Here is a 16,251-nt window from a genome sequence, read left to right as displayed (position 1 = left end):
TCGCATTATGCTTTTGGATGAACATTTTGAATGTGTTTCGGAATGCGATGAAAACAAAAAATAAAATACCAAGTGACATCTCTCAGTGTTGTCTAGCGTTGTTCCAGATTTTATTGTAATATGCGGGCAAGTCAGTCATTGTTCGTTTAGAAAAGACCAGAAGCAGTAATTTCGACTACAAAGGCTCGCTTCGGAAATGGCCGGCCTGTAAACACTGTTACAATATTTCAAATGCGTTGACCGCATGAGTGCGTTTGGCGTCGAAGTTCTTTAATTAAACCCACAGTGAAATTATGGAAACCTTTCGGGACTAGAAGAAATTTGCCCTGCCTGAGTAGCCGATTGAGTTAGACCCATTCCCTCGACATTTTGGAAAATGCGCACTACTTCGCCTTTTTTCATATCTTCGTGCACAAGGCCTCATTGCATCGTTAGGGCCCACTTTCGTGCACACATGAGGCCAGTGTAAGTTCATCTAGTTTGCATTGGGCATCACGCATTTGAATCGCCTAATGCAGACCAGGGCCACGAGATTATAGGATTCTCACATATCGAAGGCGTCACACCTGCGGTGTTGTCGCTGTCACGGGTTCACTGGAAGAAGTATTGTGGATGTAGTTTACTGTGGTATCGTTCGTCTCTACGAGAAAGGGTTTCACAGGCAGTTAAAAAAATGGGTTATACGTAGCGTCCTTTCAACCAGAAACCTTGGCTAGTTTACAGTCAAACACATGCGCATGCTGTAATTGTTCGGGACAAATGGCATGCTAGCCGGTCGGGTGGCTTCCGCTTCGCCATCGTCGCGTACGCGCAGCGCTCGCCGCACTAGTTTTTTCACCAGCGCTGTTATCAAACGACGCTTGAAAGTAAGAGACATGCTTCCCTCGCCCTTTTTATCCTCGGCGCAAGCGAGCAGCGGCGCGTGCCGACGGTGGCAGCGCCGCGATTGCGAAGCGCCGCTGCTCCTCGGCCGTTCACAGCGGGTTCAAGTTTTTTGACCAAGACTGTACATGAGTACGGAGAAATAGTATTATTTTTCTCCACCCAAAGCAGCGAAAATAAATTAGGTTTGTTGCATTTACTAAATAAAGAAAATCAAGGCACTTTAGAACAACTTTAGTTTGGTCAACCATTTATTTAAATTGATTGCATAAAACAAAATTAGAAAAATAAAACTGAAAAGCGACTCTGCTGCTCGAAACCTAAAAAAAAAAAAAAAACGACATCATACTTGAGCAAATAGCGCCTTTGAGTCAAACAAAGCGGAGGATGCTGATGTATTTGAGATAAGTCCAAGATATGTCCCGTATCTTCTATGAGAGCGTCTGCAAAACCCTTGTAAATGTTGTAACATTTTCGCATAAACTGAGAAAGTCAGATATAAAATTTGTTCGCTTTAATTTTCTAATGGATTCTGTTTACAAAATACCAATATCTCTTTCGTGTAAATCTTGTTCATCAATTTTCAAAAATTTTGAATTTTTTTGTAAAAACCCAACTTACGGAATGAAAGTTTATATTGGTATAACTTATGCAATGAGGCTTCTCTCCTAAATGCCTTATGTTTCTTACAAATATGTTGAGCCGTTTCCTGGGGAGAGCTTGTTTACCTTTATTTGAACAGCGAAAATGGAGTCAGCCCCAAGGTTTAGCTTCCCAGCTTTTAAGTGTGTATTCCTCTTCTGTGCAATACTGCTTCGGCACTGGACACATCGCACGCTATTTTCTCGCCCTTGCTTTCCAACGTACTGAGCTCAACATGAACAGCAAACTATCACTATCCTACAGAAATCCGGCAGGCCCCTTTTATTTCGAGAGTGCTCACCTACCGATTCGAATTACGGAGACAGAAGTAAATAAAACGCTAGCAATGATTCTAAGGGCGATGCATTAAGAGGTACGAACAAAAGGCAGACGTGACTTTAAGAAATAAGACAGCCTTGGGGATAAGAGAACAACGTTGTTAAGAAGTTTGTTACGCCTCATTTGTTATGCTCTAGCATGTTTCGCGTTAAATCGAAGTTCCAGCTCCAAAAAGTTACTCAAATGTGTGTCTTGCTTTTGCACATGATACACCTCACATTATGTGTTGATTTTAAAACGAATTTTTACTTTCCTACTGTGCCACTGTTTCGCCTGAGTGTGTCCGGTTGTCCGTCGCTGGTCGCATTCTTGCCGAGTCGATTTAACCTTAGTGTACAAAGAAGAAGAAAAAGCGCGTCGAACCTGGCACGTTGACTTGAACCTGGGCCTGATAACGCAGCCGCATCTGGCCACAAAGGTATGTATAGCTTTCACCCGCCAACACCAACTAGCTATTTGATAGGGTCTCCACATATTGATTATGATGATGATTTTTGGTACTAAAGCACATACCCACAGCGGAGTATTGGTCAAGAAACAGGCGGCGCATATTGCGCCCCCAACTTCCTCCTCGAGGTGATCACGGCGTGTTGACGATGATTATGATTTCCATTCAATGGCACATACCCACAAAGAGGGGTTGACCAGAAACTGGCGGTACACACTGTGTCACCAATTAGTTCTTTGATATGATCATTGATTGTTGATTAGAATTTTTATTGTACGGCACTATCCACAAAAGGGGATCGGCAAGGAGGCGTGTCAGCTTGTTCATCATGATAACGAAACAAATATGGCACGTACCTACGACGGGGAATTAGCCAAGAAGCGGACAGTAGTTAGTGGGCAAGCAATTAGCTATTTGATAAAATTGCCGCCTGTTGACGATGACTTTGATTTCCGAGCCAGGGTCGGGATAATGCTATTGCAAATCTAACTTTATTGCTATTTTCTTTTTCGCGCTTCGTCAGTAGGATACGAAAGGCACTCCGCTAACTTTATTACCATGATTGGCTGTTTGTGAGCGGTGGGTGATAATGAAGGAATGTCCAGTGATCAGAAACCTGTTCAACTTTCCTGTGCGCTTGCTTCTATGCGTTTCGTGGTATTTTTTTTGTCTAACTTATACACAGTGGAACTACCTACCCACCGAAACTGCAATGTGAGCTGCTAGTAACAACTTCAAATCCTTCGACGAGCAAGTAGTAAATTAATGGGCCCACTCACTCTTATATAATGCCCTTTCACAGGATCCATTTAGGTACTAAGAAATATATAAAGCGGAAGAATAAAGTCGAGTAAAAGAATTGCTACTTACCAAGGCATTGACTAGTTCACCACAACAGAAGGTCTTGAAATACAATAGCTATACATTATCATGTGTTGCACCACGGGCAGGATACAGTCATCAAAGCGAATTTCACTATCATACTGCTACTACACCGGTTGCCGATAGTTGTACATCTGAATTGCAACTACGCTCAAAAGTTATCACTTTATTTTCCTTGTTCTTTTTAAGCCTAAGAGCTATTCTACGGGCGACTAGGCAGTGCTGAGCAGATAGTATTCGTTGTTCGTACCTAGAAACATCCTCTGCAAAAAAAAAAAAGTGATAATTGAAATCTTCCCGGAGACAAGTTGTTTTCAAGATGATCAAATATAAACAATTGCGTGCCATGGCCACCAGTAAGCAGATAACTAAAACCCTACCTCACATCTCCACTCATTACATACTACTCACGGGACATGGGGCATGGCGGCTCATCATTCGCGGTTTATTGGACATTGTGATTATCATTACAACTCACCCTTCTCTAAAGGACGTGATTCAGTGAAAAATAATGAACAAGCAGTGGGCATGCTTATTCACCTTGTGACTCCTCATTCTGCCCTCGCTGTAAATTACTCATTGAAGATGTGCGAATCATAATTTTTTACACGTTAAGAGTTTCGTGTGTGTTTAAAACTGTACCTGCGCTGTGGACTTCGGCCCTATGAAGTTGTGTCTCTTCTTTTTCTAACTCAATATCAATTTGTCTGATATTTATGCTAGGCTGAAAGGAGTAGCCGTCTCCATTATAGAATGGCTACATCTTGCATCTACATCCATTATAGGATGTCTCTTTCTTTTTATTTTTATTTCAGAAAAAAAAACATTTAAAAAAATTTATTTCGTATTAGCACAACTTTTGTTCTGAATGCCTATTTTCATCACCAATAACACATGTACATCCTCCACGGTCACAAGTGATGGGCTTAATTTGTTTTCCTCCTTATTCCTTAACCTCACTTAGGCCGCCGAAGATCCACTGATTTGTTACTGCGATTGGCATTCTCGTGGTACTGTACGCACTTTCCGAGGGGTGTCTGTCTGCCTATATACATCTCCATGTTTCTGCGAATCTTTCTATGACGCTTTCGATTTTCCCGCGAACATCGGTGGCTGAGAAATACATGGTCAAGTGGGTATAGCATCGGGCTGCTGTGCTGAGGAAACAAGATTCAGAACCAACCACCGTAGAACCAGCCACAGGTTATGCGGTGCAGTGTACTTATGTGTCACTCATCAAGGAACCCTTTTGACGCCGAAATCGGCCACTGTGGATGCGGCAATGAGCATGGGGTACTAGGTATGTACTGTTCTTCAATTAACCTTTTTCGCACCGACTTCGACCACCGAACGTGCGCCACTCCATATGCGCTGGTATTCAACGAACATTTTTGTCGTTAGCTTGGGCAACTAAGCATTGCCACTGCGCATGTGCCGCTGTATAATGACAAAAAATATCCTTTAAATTTATCCGATGCCCGGCGGAATCAAAACTGCGCGACGCGCGTACATTGCGGCGCCGCCGCTAGATGACGCATTGTGTGGAAAAAGATGCAGGAAGAAGGAGCCTCACTGTAATGCACATTTAGGCGTTGCCAATGTGGCGTCTCGCTACATGGCTACAATGCTAATCGTATTAACGACGACATTAACCATAAGATGAATTCTTCCGTATTTTTTGGCCATTTCGGCCTTGCTGCAGCAGCAGTGCATTCTAATTTGCTGCTTACATGGCACTGCAGTGGCAAGAATACATGCATCAATTGTCGTACAGGCAATGCACGCCACCTCGCTCGTTCATGTATGGATGTCCCTCTCTTCGAGGTCCTGGAATCCGCGTGCAGCACATGAGAGATCTGGCATATCACAAGTTTATTCTACCAAGTAAATCTCATCGGCCACGTTTTAGAGGGTATAGCCAAAAATGGTGGCACAAAAACATTTTGTTACTTTTCAACAGTGTCCATATTTCTTCCCTGGAATAATTCTCGTTATTCTAAATTTCGCGACCTGTTCAAATTAACAAATAAGTGTAAAAGCAGTGCGTGGGAAAAAAAAACGGTTTTACACCATCTTCTTCTTCAACTGATTTTTCATGAATCATATCATTAAGTCGGACTTCACAGCAACGGATGATATTCTTCGTTTAGTTACATCCCATTATTTGCAGTTTTCTGTGTCGTAGAGCCATCTCTCGCGAGGGGACGTTTCGTGGTACGGCCAGATTTTCGCCCTATGCTTTATATTGCGTACGCGCCAAAGTTAACCCTCATCGCCATCATCACGAAAGAGAAGCACTGCTCGCGCTCAGTCGGCACCGCCCACCCTCGGAAAGACCCGGTCGAAGGAGTGCTTCGCTTCGCATCCCGCTCTCAGCGACCCTCGCATTCGACGACGACAACATGGCGGCCCCCGACGCGGGTGCTCCATCACGGAGGGGGTCCATTGCTCCAGCGGGTGGTGGAGCGGCAGTCCCCGTGGGAGCGGCGCCCGTGGTCCCGGCGTACGTGCCGCCGGCGCAGGTCTACGACGACGACGAGGACGAGGTCGAGGAGGTCATGAAGCCCCAGAGGCAAATTGTGCAGGTAGGCAGGTTCCACCTGGTTAATTTCTAGCCCAAACTGCGCTAACAAAGCAACCTCACTTCTCAGACCATATAGCTTCCTAAAAATATTTACAAATGCCATTGTGGAGCTTTACTTCATAAGACCACGATCTCAATATAAGGCACGCCGTAGTAAGGGACTACGGATTAATTTCGACCATTTGCTCTTCCTTAACGTGCACCTACACCTATGTACAGGAACGTTCTTGCATTTCGCCTGCATCGGGACGCGGACCCCGCGACCGCGGTCTAGCCCGCGTCCGCGAGCTCAGCCACGCAACACCATAGCGACCGAGCTACCGCGCCAAGTGATAGAGGTTCCAAATGTGGGAAGGCGGCGAAAAGATGCAGCCGCCGTAGCCACGGTTTATTTAGGCTGGCTAGCCATGGTGCCACGGGATCTCGGGAGTGGCCGATACCACGGCCACTCAAGTCGAGCACCGCTGGCGTATTCGTTTATCGCGCTACCTGCGTGTTGGCCGTCTTCTTCTTCACCGGCCCTGAAGGCTGTAGTCCCGCCGCTACAGGGCCCTCTCTCCTATTACGAAGCACGATTGAAGGATGTGCATAAAGGCGCGCGTTGTCTTGCGCGTTGCAACTCGGCAAGGCGAGTTTAGGCGTATAGGCCGGTGTTTGGCCCGTGCCGAGAGTTCAGGCCGTTGAGGTGAACAACGCTGAAGACGGGGTCGTCGAATGGTGTCCACCGATGGTGGTGACGTTGGTAGTGACAGCGGCGGTCTCTGGTATTGTCGGGTTACGCAACCTTGAGGATATGTACCAGGCACCACCGGCAGCGTATGATGTGATCCAGGCGCAGCCATAGTGATGCCTTTGTAGAAAACCACGAGCTGCCGCAGGTTCTAACAGATGCACGGGCCTGTAGGAGTCGGTTCTCCGAAAGAGGACCGTCTGGCAGCTCGCGACTTTCGCGGAAATAGCGCAAGTGTTGGTCACTCGTGTTATTGACGTAGAAGTTATTCTCGAGCTGAAGAAACCAGATTTCAGAGCTACTCTTGCAATACTTGTGTGTCTTGCGTACGCGGGAGGCGCGAGAACAGAACATCGGAATTCTCGCCTGCTGCTGCTTGCGGTGAAATCTCGAATGCCGATAGCATTAGCGTTGTGGTTGTTGCTGAAGACATCGCGAAGGTTGTGTTTGTGAAGTCGCCGCCTATGTGACAGTGAAATTTACGCCCATTGAAGCTGGTGGGAGAGCCTCTGAATTGGTGATGAGTGACGTACCCCCGAACGGAAAGCGGATACCTTGCGGGAATGTCCAAGCGAGAAGAGCGATGGACCGTAGGGTAGCAGAAAGCGCTCTAGTTTGGCCCAGTCAATACCTTGGAAAGGGTCGTCCCGCAACTGCCTCTAAGAAAGGGGAGAGGTTCACGGACAGAGTATAGGTTTGAAGCCGGGGCCAGCTCAGGCTGACGAAGGCCACGAATGGACGCAGGCGATGAGGGACGACAAGACGCGAAATTAGGTGATGGTTAAGATGACAAGAGCTGTTGTGACGGAGCGCCAGCTGGAGGACACTGAGCACGCGAGGGGATATATACTCGCGGACAACTTTCTGTGGCAATGAAGGGAAGGCTACGGAGGCAAAGCACGCACTAGTGATAAGGCTTCTGAAATGAGGCCCGTGTTTTCATCCACGTTAGTTTAAGCTGGGGAATGGAAAACATAAACACCTTATTAGCAACAATTAAATATGATAATGCATACTACTGAATGTAAAAGTTTACTTATTTTGAGGCTTTTCCTTCCGCGTTTGGGCAAACGCGAGACCGTCGCACTTGAAGCTGCGTCGATTCAACGTCTGTTCCGAGCAAGCAGAAGCACTGTCAACTGCTGGCGGACTGCTTGGCGCCGTAACACATGTACAGCAGCCATGCGCTTGTAGCTTTCCCTTCATTGCCACAGAAAGTTGCTCGCGAGTATAGTGGGCAAGGATAGCTGCCTGCAAGTCCTCGTAAAGTCAGTGCCGGGGGTGGGAACCGGAGCATGGAACACATCCGGAGCCTGGAACCTTGTTGAGACTGAAGTGGCTGTCGAGTTGGATGAACCGGATGTCCGGCACATAGATGTAGAATTACCGGACACCCTACTGCTGCGGGACATCTCCTGGACCACGTGAGGCCACGTCACTCTCGCGGTGGTAGAGTCGGTGGTCTGACCATGGCATGGTTGGGCTCGGTCGTCCTGTGACACCTACAAAACCTACGAGTATGACACAACTGTCACCTACGTCATCTAATTTTCAAGATCTGTAGACGCTCAGGTAGATAATAATTAAATATTTTTTTGCTTGCTTACGGAGGGTATGAGCCATTGCTTAAAGGGGCATAAGCCGTTTAATACATGTGGGACAAAATTCTCTTTGCGTAGGCGCAGAAATGTTTACGCATTTATAACAGAGGTGATAGGAGAATGTGTGTGTGTACCTATCGTCACGATGACCGCCGATGGGGACAGTAAGTGTGTCCGTAGTTGGTTTAAAATTTTCTGTCTTCTCTGCGTCATGTGCTAAACAAGGGTCTTCTGAAACGATCACTTTCGGCGATATTATCGCCTTTGCGACGCCTTCGCCATCCACGTGTGCTAATTGTCGGTGTTAGCGAAATCGAATCATCTGATGGGCTGGTTGAGCACTACGTTATCCACTTTTGCTCAACCAGCCAATGAGCGCGTGCCTGATAGCGATACTATCACCCAGGCTATAGTGTCGCCGAAGTAGATCGTTTCAGAACGCGTCCTCAGTTTCGCTAGTCATCCGCTTTCATAGAGTGGAATGGCTCATGATATTTTTTATTTATGAATTCATTTAGATACCTTAAGCGCCCAGAAGGGGCATTACATAGGGGGAGGGGGCATAAAGCAGAACGGAATTTTCTCAAACGAAGGAGCATTGCAGGTGGTTAATACAGCACTTTAGTACAGCAAGTCTTCAAACATAGTAGCAAGGTAAACATACTTGGAAAAATGAGCAATCAATAAAGAAAGAACAAAATAACGGATGCGAATAAGTACTCCTGGGGAGAAAATTTTGTTACTGGAAGTGCTAGGATTGTCGATACGTTAGCAATGCTGAAATAAATAAAGAACACAGAGTTTTCCTGGTAATTCTGGAGGGTAACTCATTCTATTCTTATATTGATAAAGTTAAACGCGAATTCTTGTTCTTTACCCTCCAGACGAAGATGGGGTAGGCATTGTAGGCATCATGGATGCGATGTGAAGTATGAAGTTGCGGTAAAAGATGCGACAGGGCAAATGATGTGTTGCTGGGATACAGTGTGTAAAAAGAAAGATAATCTTGCGAATTTTCCGGGCATTGCGAGTGGCGGCATCTTGAGCGTTTTCTTCTGAGGTGAAACGCTTTGAAATCGCATGTAGGAGGACAAGATAAATCGCGCTGCTTTGTTCTGGACGGTTCCGAGTAGATTAGTAAGGGTAATCTAGTAGATATGACAAATTGTTTATGCTTATTTCTCGGCAGCTGCAGTGTTAAAGCTTCCATAGCTTCGATAGTGTAATTTATTATGAGCGGATAGTAGCACCGTTGTCGCAATTCAAACTGCCCCTTGGATCACGCTCCTGGATTTGCTCAAACACCCTTCGGTTTAGAATAGGCCGCACCCGGAGCTTCATAACGCGAGCGCGTTTCCTAGGCCACATTAGGATGACTAGACGTGCTAAGGTTTTCGACGTTCGTTGTGAAGGAATTTTTGAAACGCACCACCAGATACTCCCAAAGAGAGAAGAAAAGTAAGTTGGCAAAAAAGCGAGATGTAGTTCTATCCTGTCGGAATATTTCTCTTAGCCCTCTTTGGGTGTGGCAGGCGCACGTTTCACTTTAATAGAAGCCTAGATCATATTTTTCCGCCCTACTATAATAGGCCAACCTGATTTGTAAGGTCATTGAGATGATCGTGCCCCAGCGCACAAAATTTCAGACTCATTGCGCTGCTTTGCTTGCACAGATGCGCAGCTTACGATTATTACAAGCGGCTGAACCAAAAATTGCGCCATAAATACGTAAAATGACCTAAGAAGAGGACACTCCGATAGACCCTCGACCAAATTGGCGGTAGCAAAGCATGCGGCTGATGTGAGAAACCGAACCGAACTTCCGGTTTCGGTTTAGACGCATGCAGTTTGAACGGTATAGCTCATACGTGTTACGACTGGCTGTGGTCATTGCACCTTTAATGCCACGGTATTCTGTTTCAATGTGCAATTTAAAAATACAAACGCGAGACGTCTCGTAAAATGAAGTAATATTTATTTTGTTCCAACAAATGCTTCCTCCTGTCTCCGTGGGCATTCTTCCTTTGTTGTGTCAGCAAGGTAGATCGCAGTAGCTGTCCTACGAAGTTCCACCGGATGGAATTAGCTGAAAAACGTATATTTCATACATGCCTCATTCTGCTCTTTAAACCTTATAGACAAACTGCGTGAGGAGGTGGAATGAGCAAGAAATGTGATGGGGTGAGATTACGAACGAGTTCAATTTGCTTTTATTACGTTTGCATTAGGAGTGTCGCATTAGCACGGTGTGGTCTGTGCCCTGACTCCGAAGACGAAGGCAGACTGGTCTGGGGAGCGTGTGCGCATTACATTTTCAACAGTCACGTTTAAGAACACATCACCGTAGCTTGTATACAAAGTCATATTTGGTGGATATAAGAGGGTCATTTTCAGGATACACTCTTACGCAAGACTCCTTGCTTTCTAATTATACGCCCCTTACCTGCACCTACGACGCTCGTATGCTCGATGATGGTAAGGATTTATGGGGATCCCTCTGTGAAACGGGTCGGGGAAAAATAGTGGCCTAGCCTGCTTCAGTTAATTTCATTAACATTTCATTCATTTATTAACAGCATTAAGAAGCTATAACAAACATTCGGTGTAAACTTATGAAACATATATTGTACTTGGATATAGCTAAAATTTTAGAATATAATTCATTCTTTGCATCGGCCCAACATGGTTTCAGGCGTACATTTTCCTGTGAAACCCAGTCACTTCGGTTCACTCATTATCTGCATACTATAGTTGACAAACAATCCAAGGTAGACTGTATTTTCTTGGAGTTTGAGAAGGCCTTTGAAAAAGTTGACCACGTCTCACTAATGTTTAAACTCTCCTCGTTCAATCTCGACTGCAACATACTGTCTTGGCTTGAATGCTAACAATCCACCTCAAGTACGTCATAATGAATGGTTATAACTCACCTGAAATAAATGTAACATCCGGAGTATCACAGGGTGCAGTTTTAGGCGCACTTTTGTCTTTATTATATGTTATCGATTTGCCTAACTGCGTTTCTTCTGTGCATTTGTATGCTGACGACTGTGTACTTTACAGGGGGATCCTTAACGATCACGATAAAAATATCGTGCAGACAGATTTAAATAACATTGCATTTTAGTGCGATAACTGGCTAATGAATTTAAATCCTAACAAATGCAAACTAATGACTGTTTGTCGGCAGTATGACAGCTCCTCAACTTACAAACTAGGCGACATCGAACTCGACTATGTATCTTCATACCGGTACTTGGGGGTTAGTATTACCTACAATATAACGTGGAAGACTCATATTAATATGATCAGTAACAGTGCTAACCGCACATTAGGATACTTACGACGTAATTTCAATAAAGCCCGACCGCCCTTCAGAATGCTTCTATACATACTCTTGTGCGCTCGAAGTTAGAATACGCCGCTGCAATATGGAAGCCTCACTACTGCAAATTTAATTAGGTCTCTAGAATTCAAAATAGCGCCGCGTGTTTCATTCTTCCTAAATACTATCGTACAACATGTATAACAGCAACGAAACAAGCCCTATCACTGCCATTTCTGTCACGGCGTCGAAAGTATCTCCGCCTTTGCCTCTTTCATGAGGTCTTCCATTGTTCCTCACTACGTACCAAGCTTATCATGCAACCCACTTATGGCTCATCACCGATTGACCACAAACACTAAGTTAAAGACATTTTTGGTAACCCTAACATTTTATTTTTCCTTCGTACCGCACACACCAAACTATTGGAACCAACTACCTGACGATATTGTTTCCATTTCTGACCTTTTTTTCCCCATCCTTTATCTGCGCAACTGCATTGCGATAGCCTTGCTTAATCATCTCGTGTATTTCTCCTCCCCCCTCCTTTATTTTTCTTTTTACATGTGTTGCCATGCCTGCAACTTCTTTTGCTTTTTCACGCTTTCTTTTCTTTCTCCTGTCTTTCTTTCTCCCTTACCCAAATTTCTCTTACGCTCATATTTTCCACTAGTATTGTGTAACATGGTGTGTTTATTTCTGTTCAGTTCAATTACGTTTATTTTAGTACCATTCTTTTATATTTTATTTCACTTTTACAATTTCTCGCTAATGCTGTATAACGCTACACATTTCATTCTGTTCTTTTCTTTGTTTATATGTTGTCACCCACTCCCCTCCGCAATGCCTGGGCGATTGAGGGTATCGAAAATAAATAAATAAATAAATAAATAAATAAATAAATAAATAAATCAGGTATAGTATACATGCTTCTCATTTTACATTTTTTTATATATCTGTTGACACTTTTACTATATATTCCTCAAAACAATTCTGTTATACAGCTACATATTCCTCTAACCTATCGGGTCGTATCAATCTATTTCATGCTTTTTTTTCAACAATACTGTAAACGTATCTTGTTGCTTATCGACTGTTGAGCGTTTGATAGTTCCGTCCACTTTAAATCCAAGCGCTTTTGGAAGGTGTACATTACTTAGGCGTCTCATTGGGCGAGTACCTTCGCACTCTTTTAAGATGTGCTGAGTGGTCTCCGGATTTTCGCTGCAGTGTACATATGTTTCATCCTGTTGCTAATACTTTCTCTGGCATATTTTTGTCCTTAGGCAACTAGCTCAAGCCTCAAACAGCAAGGCACTGCCCATTGTGTTACAGTAAAGATTTTTCGTTCTAATTTCTTTCTTCTCATTCTTGTAAACATCGCACTTTTTTGGTTTAGGTTATTTACCTCCAGTGTAGTGTCTGGTTCTTTCACTCTTTTTGATGACTCTTGGTTGTCTATGTACACTTATTATTATCCTGTACTTGGTTGCCAACTTTCTTGACATCTTCCATTCTGTGTCCGTGCTTTTCAGGTACAGGTGCTTGTACACTTCAGCCGCCCATTTACTTTGATGGATATCCTTGAGTCTTTTCCCAAAACTAGTTTTGATCTGCGGTTCGCTGACTTCAAAAAATGTCCATCAGATGTCACCCTATACTGCCTCATTTGTGGCATTACCTACGCTCTCACAGCCAACAGCCCAAGCCAACCCATGTTTGCTTAACTTGCAATCTCGGCAATATATCCCTTCTTTAACCACACACTGCCATTTGCGAATGGCAGTGCTGACATTATTCCCTTCCAGATGCCACGCACCACCTCATATTTATTGTAGCCCCAAAGTGCTGCATGTTTCATAGTTGCTGCATTTCACTTCTCCTTGATTTTCCGATTATCTTGGTGAGTGTTTAATAAGTCGTTCCTTCGTTTTTTTATACGCCTAGCAAATATTGCTTGACTATCGGTTCACTATAGTTCAGCTTGTTTCCGTATAGCCACACGCGCGCTAATATTGTAATGCTGGTACCCAATTGCGACACACCTAGTCGATGCCATATCGTATCTCAGAGGGAGACCACCACAACTCTCGCCACTAACTCGCAAACTCGCGCGCGTACAACGTTTGCGCCGTCATGCATTCAGGTGCGCGTTTGCCGCTCGTCAGCGTGGACGTTGTTTACTTCACGACACGCATAGAATAAAGTGCCAGCTTCTAACAATATAAGAACTGCAATTTTAAGCAATGAGTGCGCTGTACTTAGCAAGAGCTGACTTCCCTGCGGTAACAATATCGTATACTACATCCACAGTACCAACGTTCTACCGCCAGGCCGCGACACTTACTGGTTTTTGAGACTTTCCTTGCCAATAAAAATTTGTAATTCCTTTTTAAATCGGGAACAGCGTGCCGTATTCTCTCACTATAAATCGCGGTCATTCTCTTTCTTTCATGCCGAAGTTATCCCTAATAATGTCTAGGATGTACCGCGACGCACAGACTGTTTCGAAAGTGTTACCGTGTTCATCCCTTACATCTGATTGCGAATATTTAATTTGAGCTACGGGTGCTCTTACATACTTCCAAGATCTTTTTGGTGCACCTTTGTCACTTTAACGTATCTTATGCATCCAATGTTCACTTTCGCATTAAATTACTCTCGCACGAGCTCACTCGCCCCTCTTTTCTTTCCTAGGGATTTGTTCCGTCTAAGGAGGGCCTCTTCCTGTATTAGCAACCTTTTCGCTTCTTGATTACCCCTAGACGCCTCTCATGCTCTACTATACCTTGCTTTATTTCCTTGTTCCACCGCCTACATGGCGTCTTCTTTCCAATCCAACAATTTTCGGTTGTGTCTGTCTTATCTTCTGCTCAATTTCCTTGTAGTTCTAGACTGCTGTAGGAAGCGGCTCCATTTTCTTCTCTATGTGTTCTTAGATCTCTGTTATTTGCTTTCATTCATCTTTTAAAAGCTCTCCTGCTGTTGGTTCGTGTTTGCGTTAATATATTTTCAAAAAATGTAAGGTAAACGCTTCTGATCGCAACCTCGGTGATGGTTTCCATGTTAATCTATCGTCTATTAGTATAGTCGTTCGTAGGCCGTTTCCCAGATAAAGGCGTAGTCGAAATATGACTGCCTGTTTCCGCATTGCCACGTTACTAGACCATGACACTCATTCTCAATGTTAGCACTTATGAGGTTCTGTTGATTGGACAGATTCGAATCACTCGAGAAACGTTGTATACAGTATTTACGTAATAATCCTCCATGTGCCAATTCATATCTACTACTATTGCCACCTGTCCCAATTTACTAAACTGTATAATATCGCTTCTAACGCAATCAATAAATTCGTTATTTTTATCGCTGCTATCACTGCCTGTACACAGCTAAGCTACTCAAAGCCACGTTTTTTTCCCTAGTCATCCGTCGCTTCATTATTATTATTGTTTGTTTAATTATTTGAACGAAATGTTGATTTTATGTTTACAATGAAATAACATGTGTGTTGGTAGAAACATCACATGCATGTGGTATTTAGTTCAATATCTGTATAAAACCGCTGCTCTGAATTCATGGAAAACTTTGAAGGCTCACCAGTGTATCCCCTGCCGTTATAGATTGAGGCCTATAAATATAGATGGGTGTACTCGTAATCGATAGTGACACGATGTTGTGGCGAATGTTCGCTTGTACTGTTATTTTCTCTTTGTATGCGATACGATGTGAGCTTATGCTCTAGACCACTTATAGCAAGCATCGAACAGCGAATATTTACTTTTTTTTTTGCATCCAGAAGCTGGCCCCGCGAAATGTAGATGGCGTTGCTGTGCCACCACAAGCCACACGGGAAGACTACAAATGACGCTGTGCAAGGTGATATGGGCTGGACTAGTTTTGAATTGGGGGAAGGAAGAGTGCTGAGATATCTGTTCAGGAAAAGCATTCATTCACAGTGGAGGAAAATAACTAGGAAACTTACCAGCCAGTATGTGGCCTGTGTGGTGGGCAACACAGCAACAAAGGACGTCAAGCGGAAAGTCAGAGACGCTGAAATAATCTCATGGGTGGCCGCAATGGAAAAGAAACCTGCCATGAGTAACTACTTAAGAGGAAAAAAACGAAATCAGGAAGGAAACCATTTATGATAACTCAAAGGGAAGCTCATTACTTTTCGAAGCGAGATCGGGATGCCTTAGAACACGCACCTATAAAGCGAGATATAAGAAGGAAGAAGAAGCATGTGCTTGCTGCAGTAAAGATAGGAAAACGATGGAGTTTATTTTAATAAAATGTGAAGATATCTGCCCAGTGGTCGATTTAGGCACCGCTGGCCTACTTGAAGCCCTTTGGTTCAGCGAGAGTAGGGGAAAAGTCAACATGTCCGCAATAGAGATTAGTAAGAGGCGATTGGCAGATTGGTGGAAGAAAAGTAGGGAAACGACAAAAACAGAGACGTACAAAGGCAAAGTTCGCAATAGGGGGTCAGAAAATTTGGTTGTAGGAGTTCATAGTTTTTTCCTTTTTTTTCTTCTTTATTTTAGGTAGGAGAATAGGCAATTTAATAGCAAGAGCTTGGTGGCGCAACCCACCGCCCCGTTCCAAAGAGGACGCACATAACATCCATCCATCCAAGCCGCCATCGTAGGACGTACGTGTAAACTTCCTATGGAGCTTCGCTAACATGCGTACAGTCGCGGACAGATCAAAATGGACAACGTCGAAGGCGGCCGGCGTTGCCATCGCGCTTCGCGCGCTCACGACGAGAGTACCCCGAGTGACGTCAAACTTCTCCTCCGCACCCTCGCTCTTGCG

At 44.3% G+C, this 16,251-nt stretch overlaps 1 protein-coding gene across 1 annotated transcript in view; it reads left to right on the top strand.

Annotated features, from left to right (window-relative positions):
• The first annotated feature begins 5,503 nt into the window (after positions 1 to 5,503).
• The window catches only part of LOC129386528 (uncharacterized), a 31,272-nt gene continuing 20,524 nt past the window's right edge, over positions 5,504 to 16,251 (top strand). Inside the window, exon 1 of the mRNA XM_055074603.1 lies at positions 5,504 to 5,778. Within this exon, the coding sequence (XP_054930578.1) occupies positions 5,596 to 5,778 (183 nt within the window). The 5' untranslated portion in view covers positions 5,504 to 5,595. The remainder of the gene's footprint in view (positions 5,779 to 16,251) is intronic.

Source organism: Dermacentor andersoni, chromosome 4 (genome assembly GCF_023375885.2).
Source record: "Dermacentor andersoni chromosome 4, qqDerAnde1_hic_scaffold, whole genome shotgun sequence".
NCBI lineage: Eukaryota > Metazoa > Arthropoda > Arachnida > Ixodida > Ixodidae > Dermacentor > Dermacentor andersoni.
Note: the sequence above shows the minus strand (reverse complement) of the source record. Positions and strands in the feature narration are given on the sequence as shown.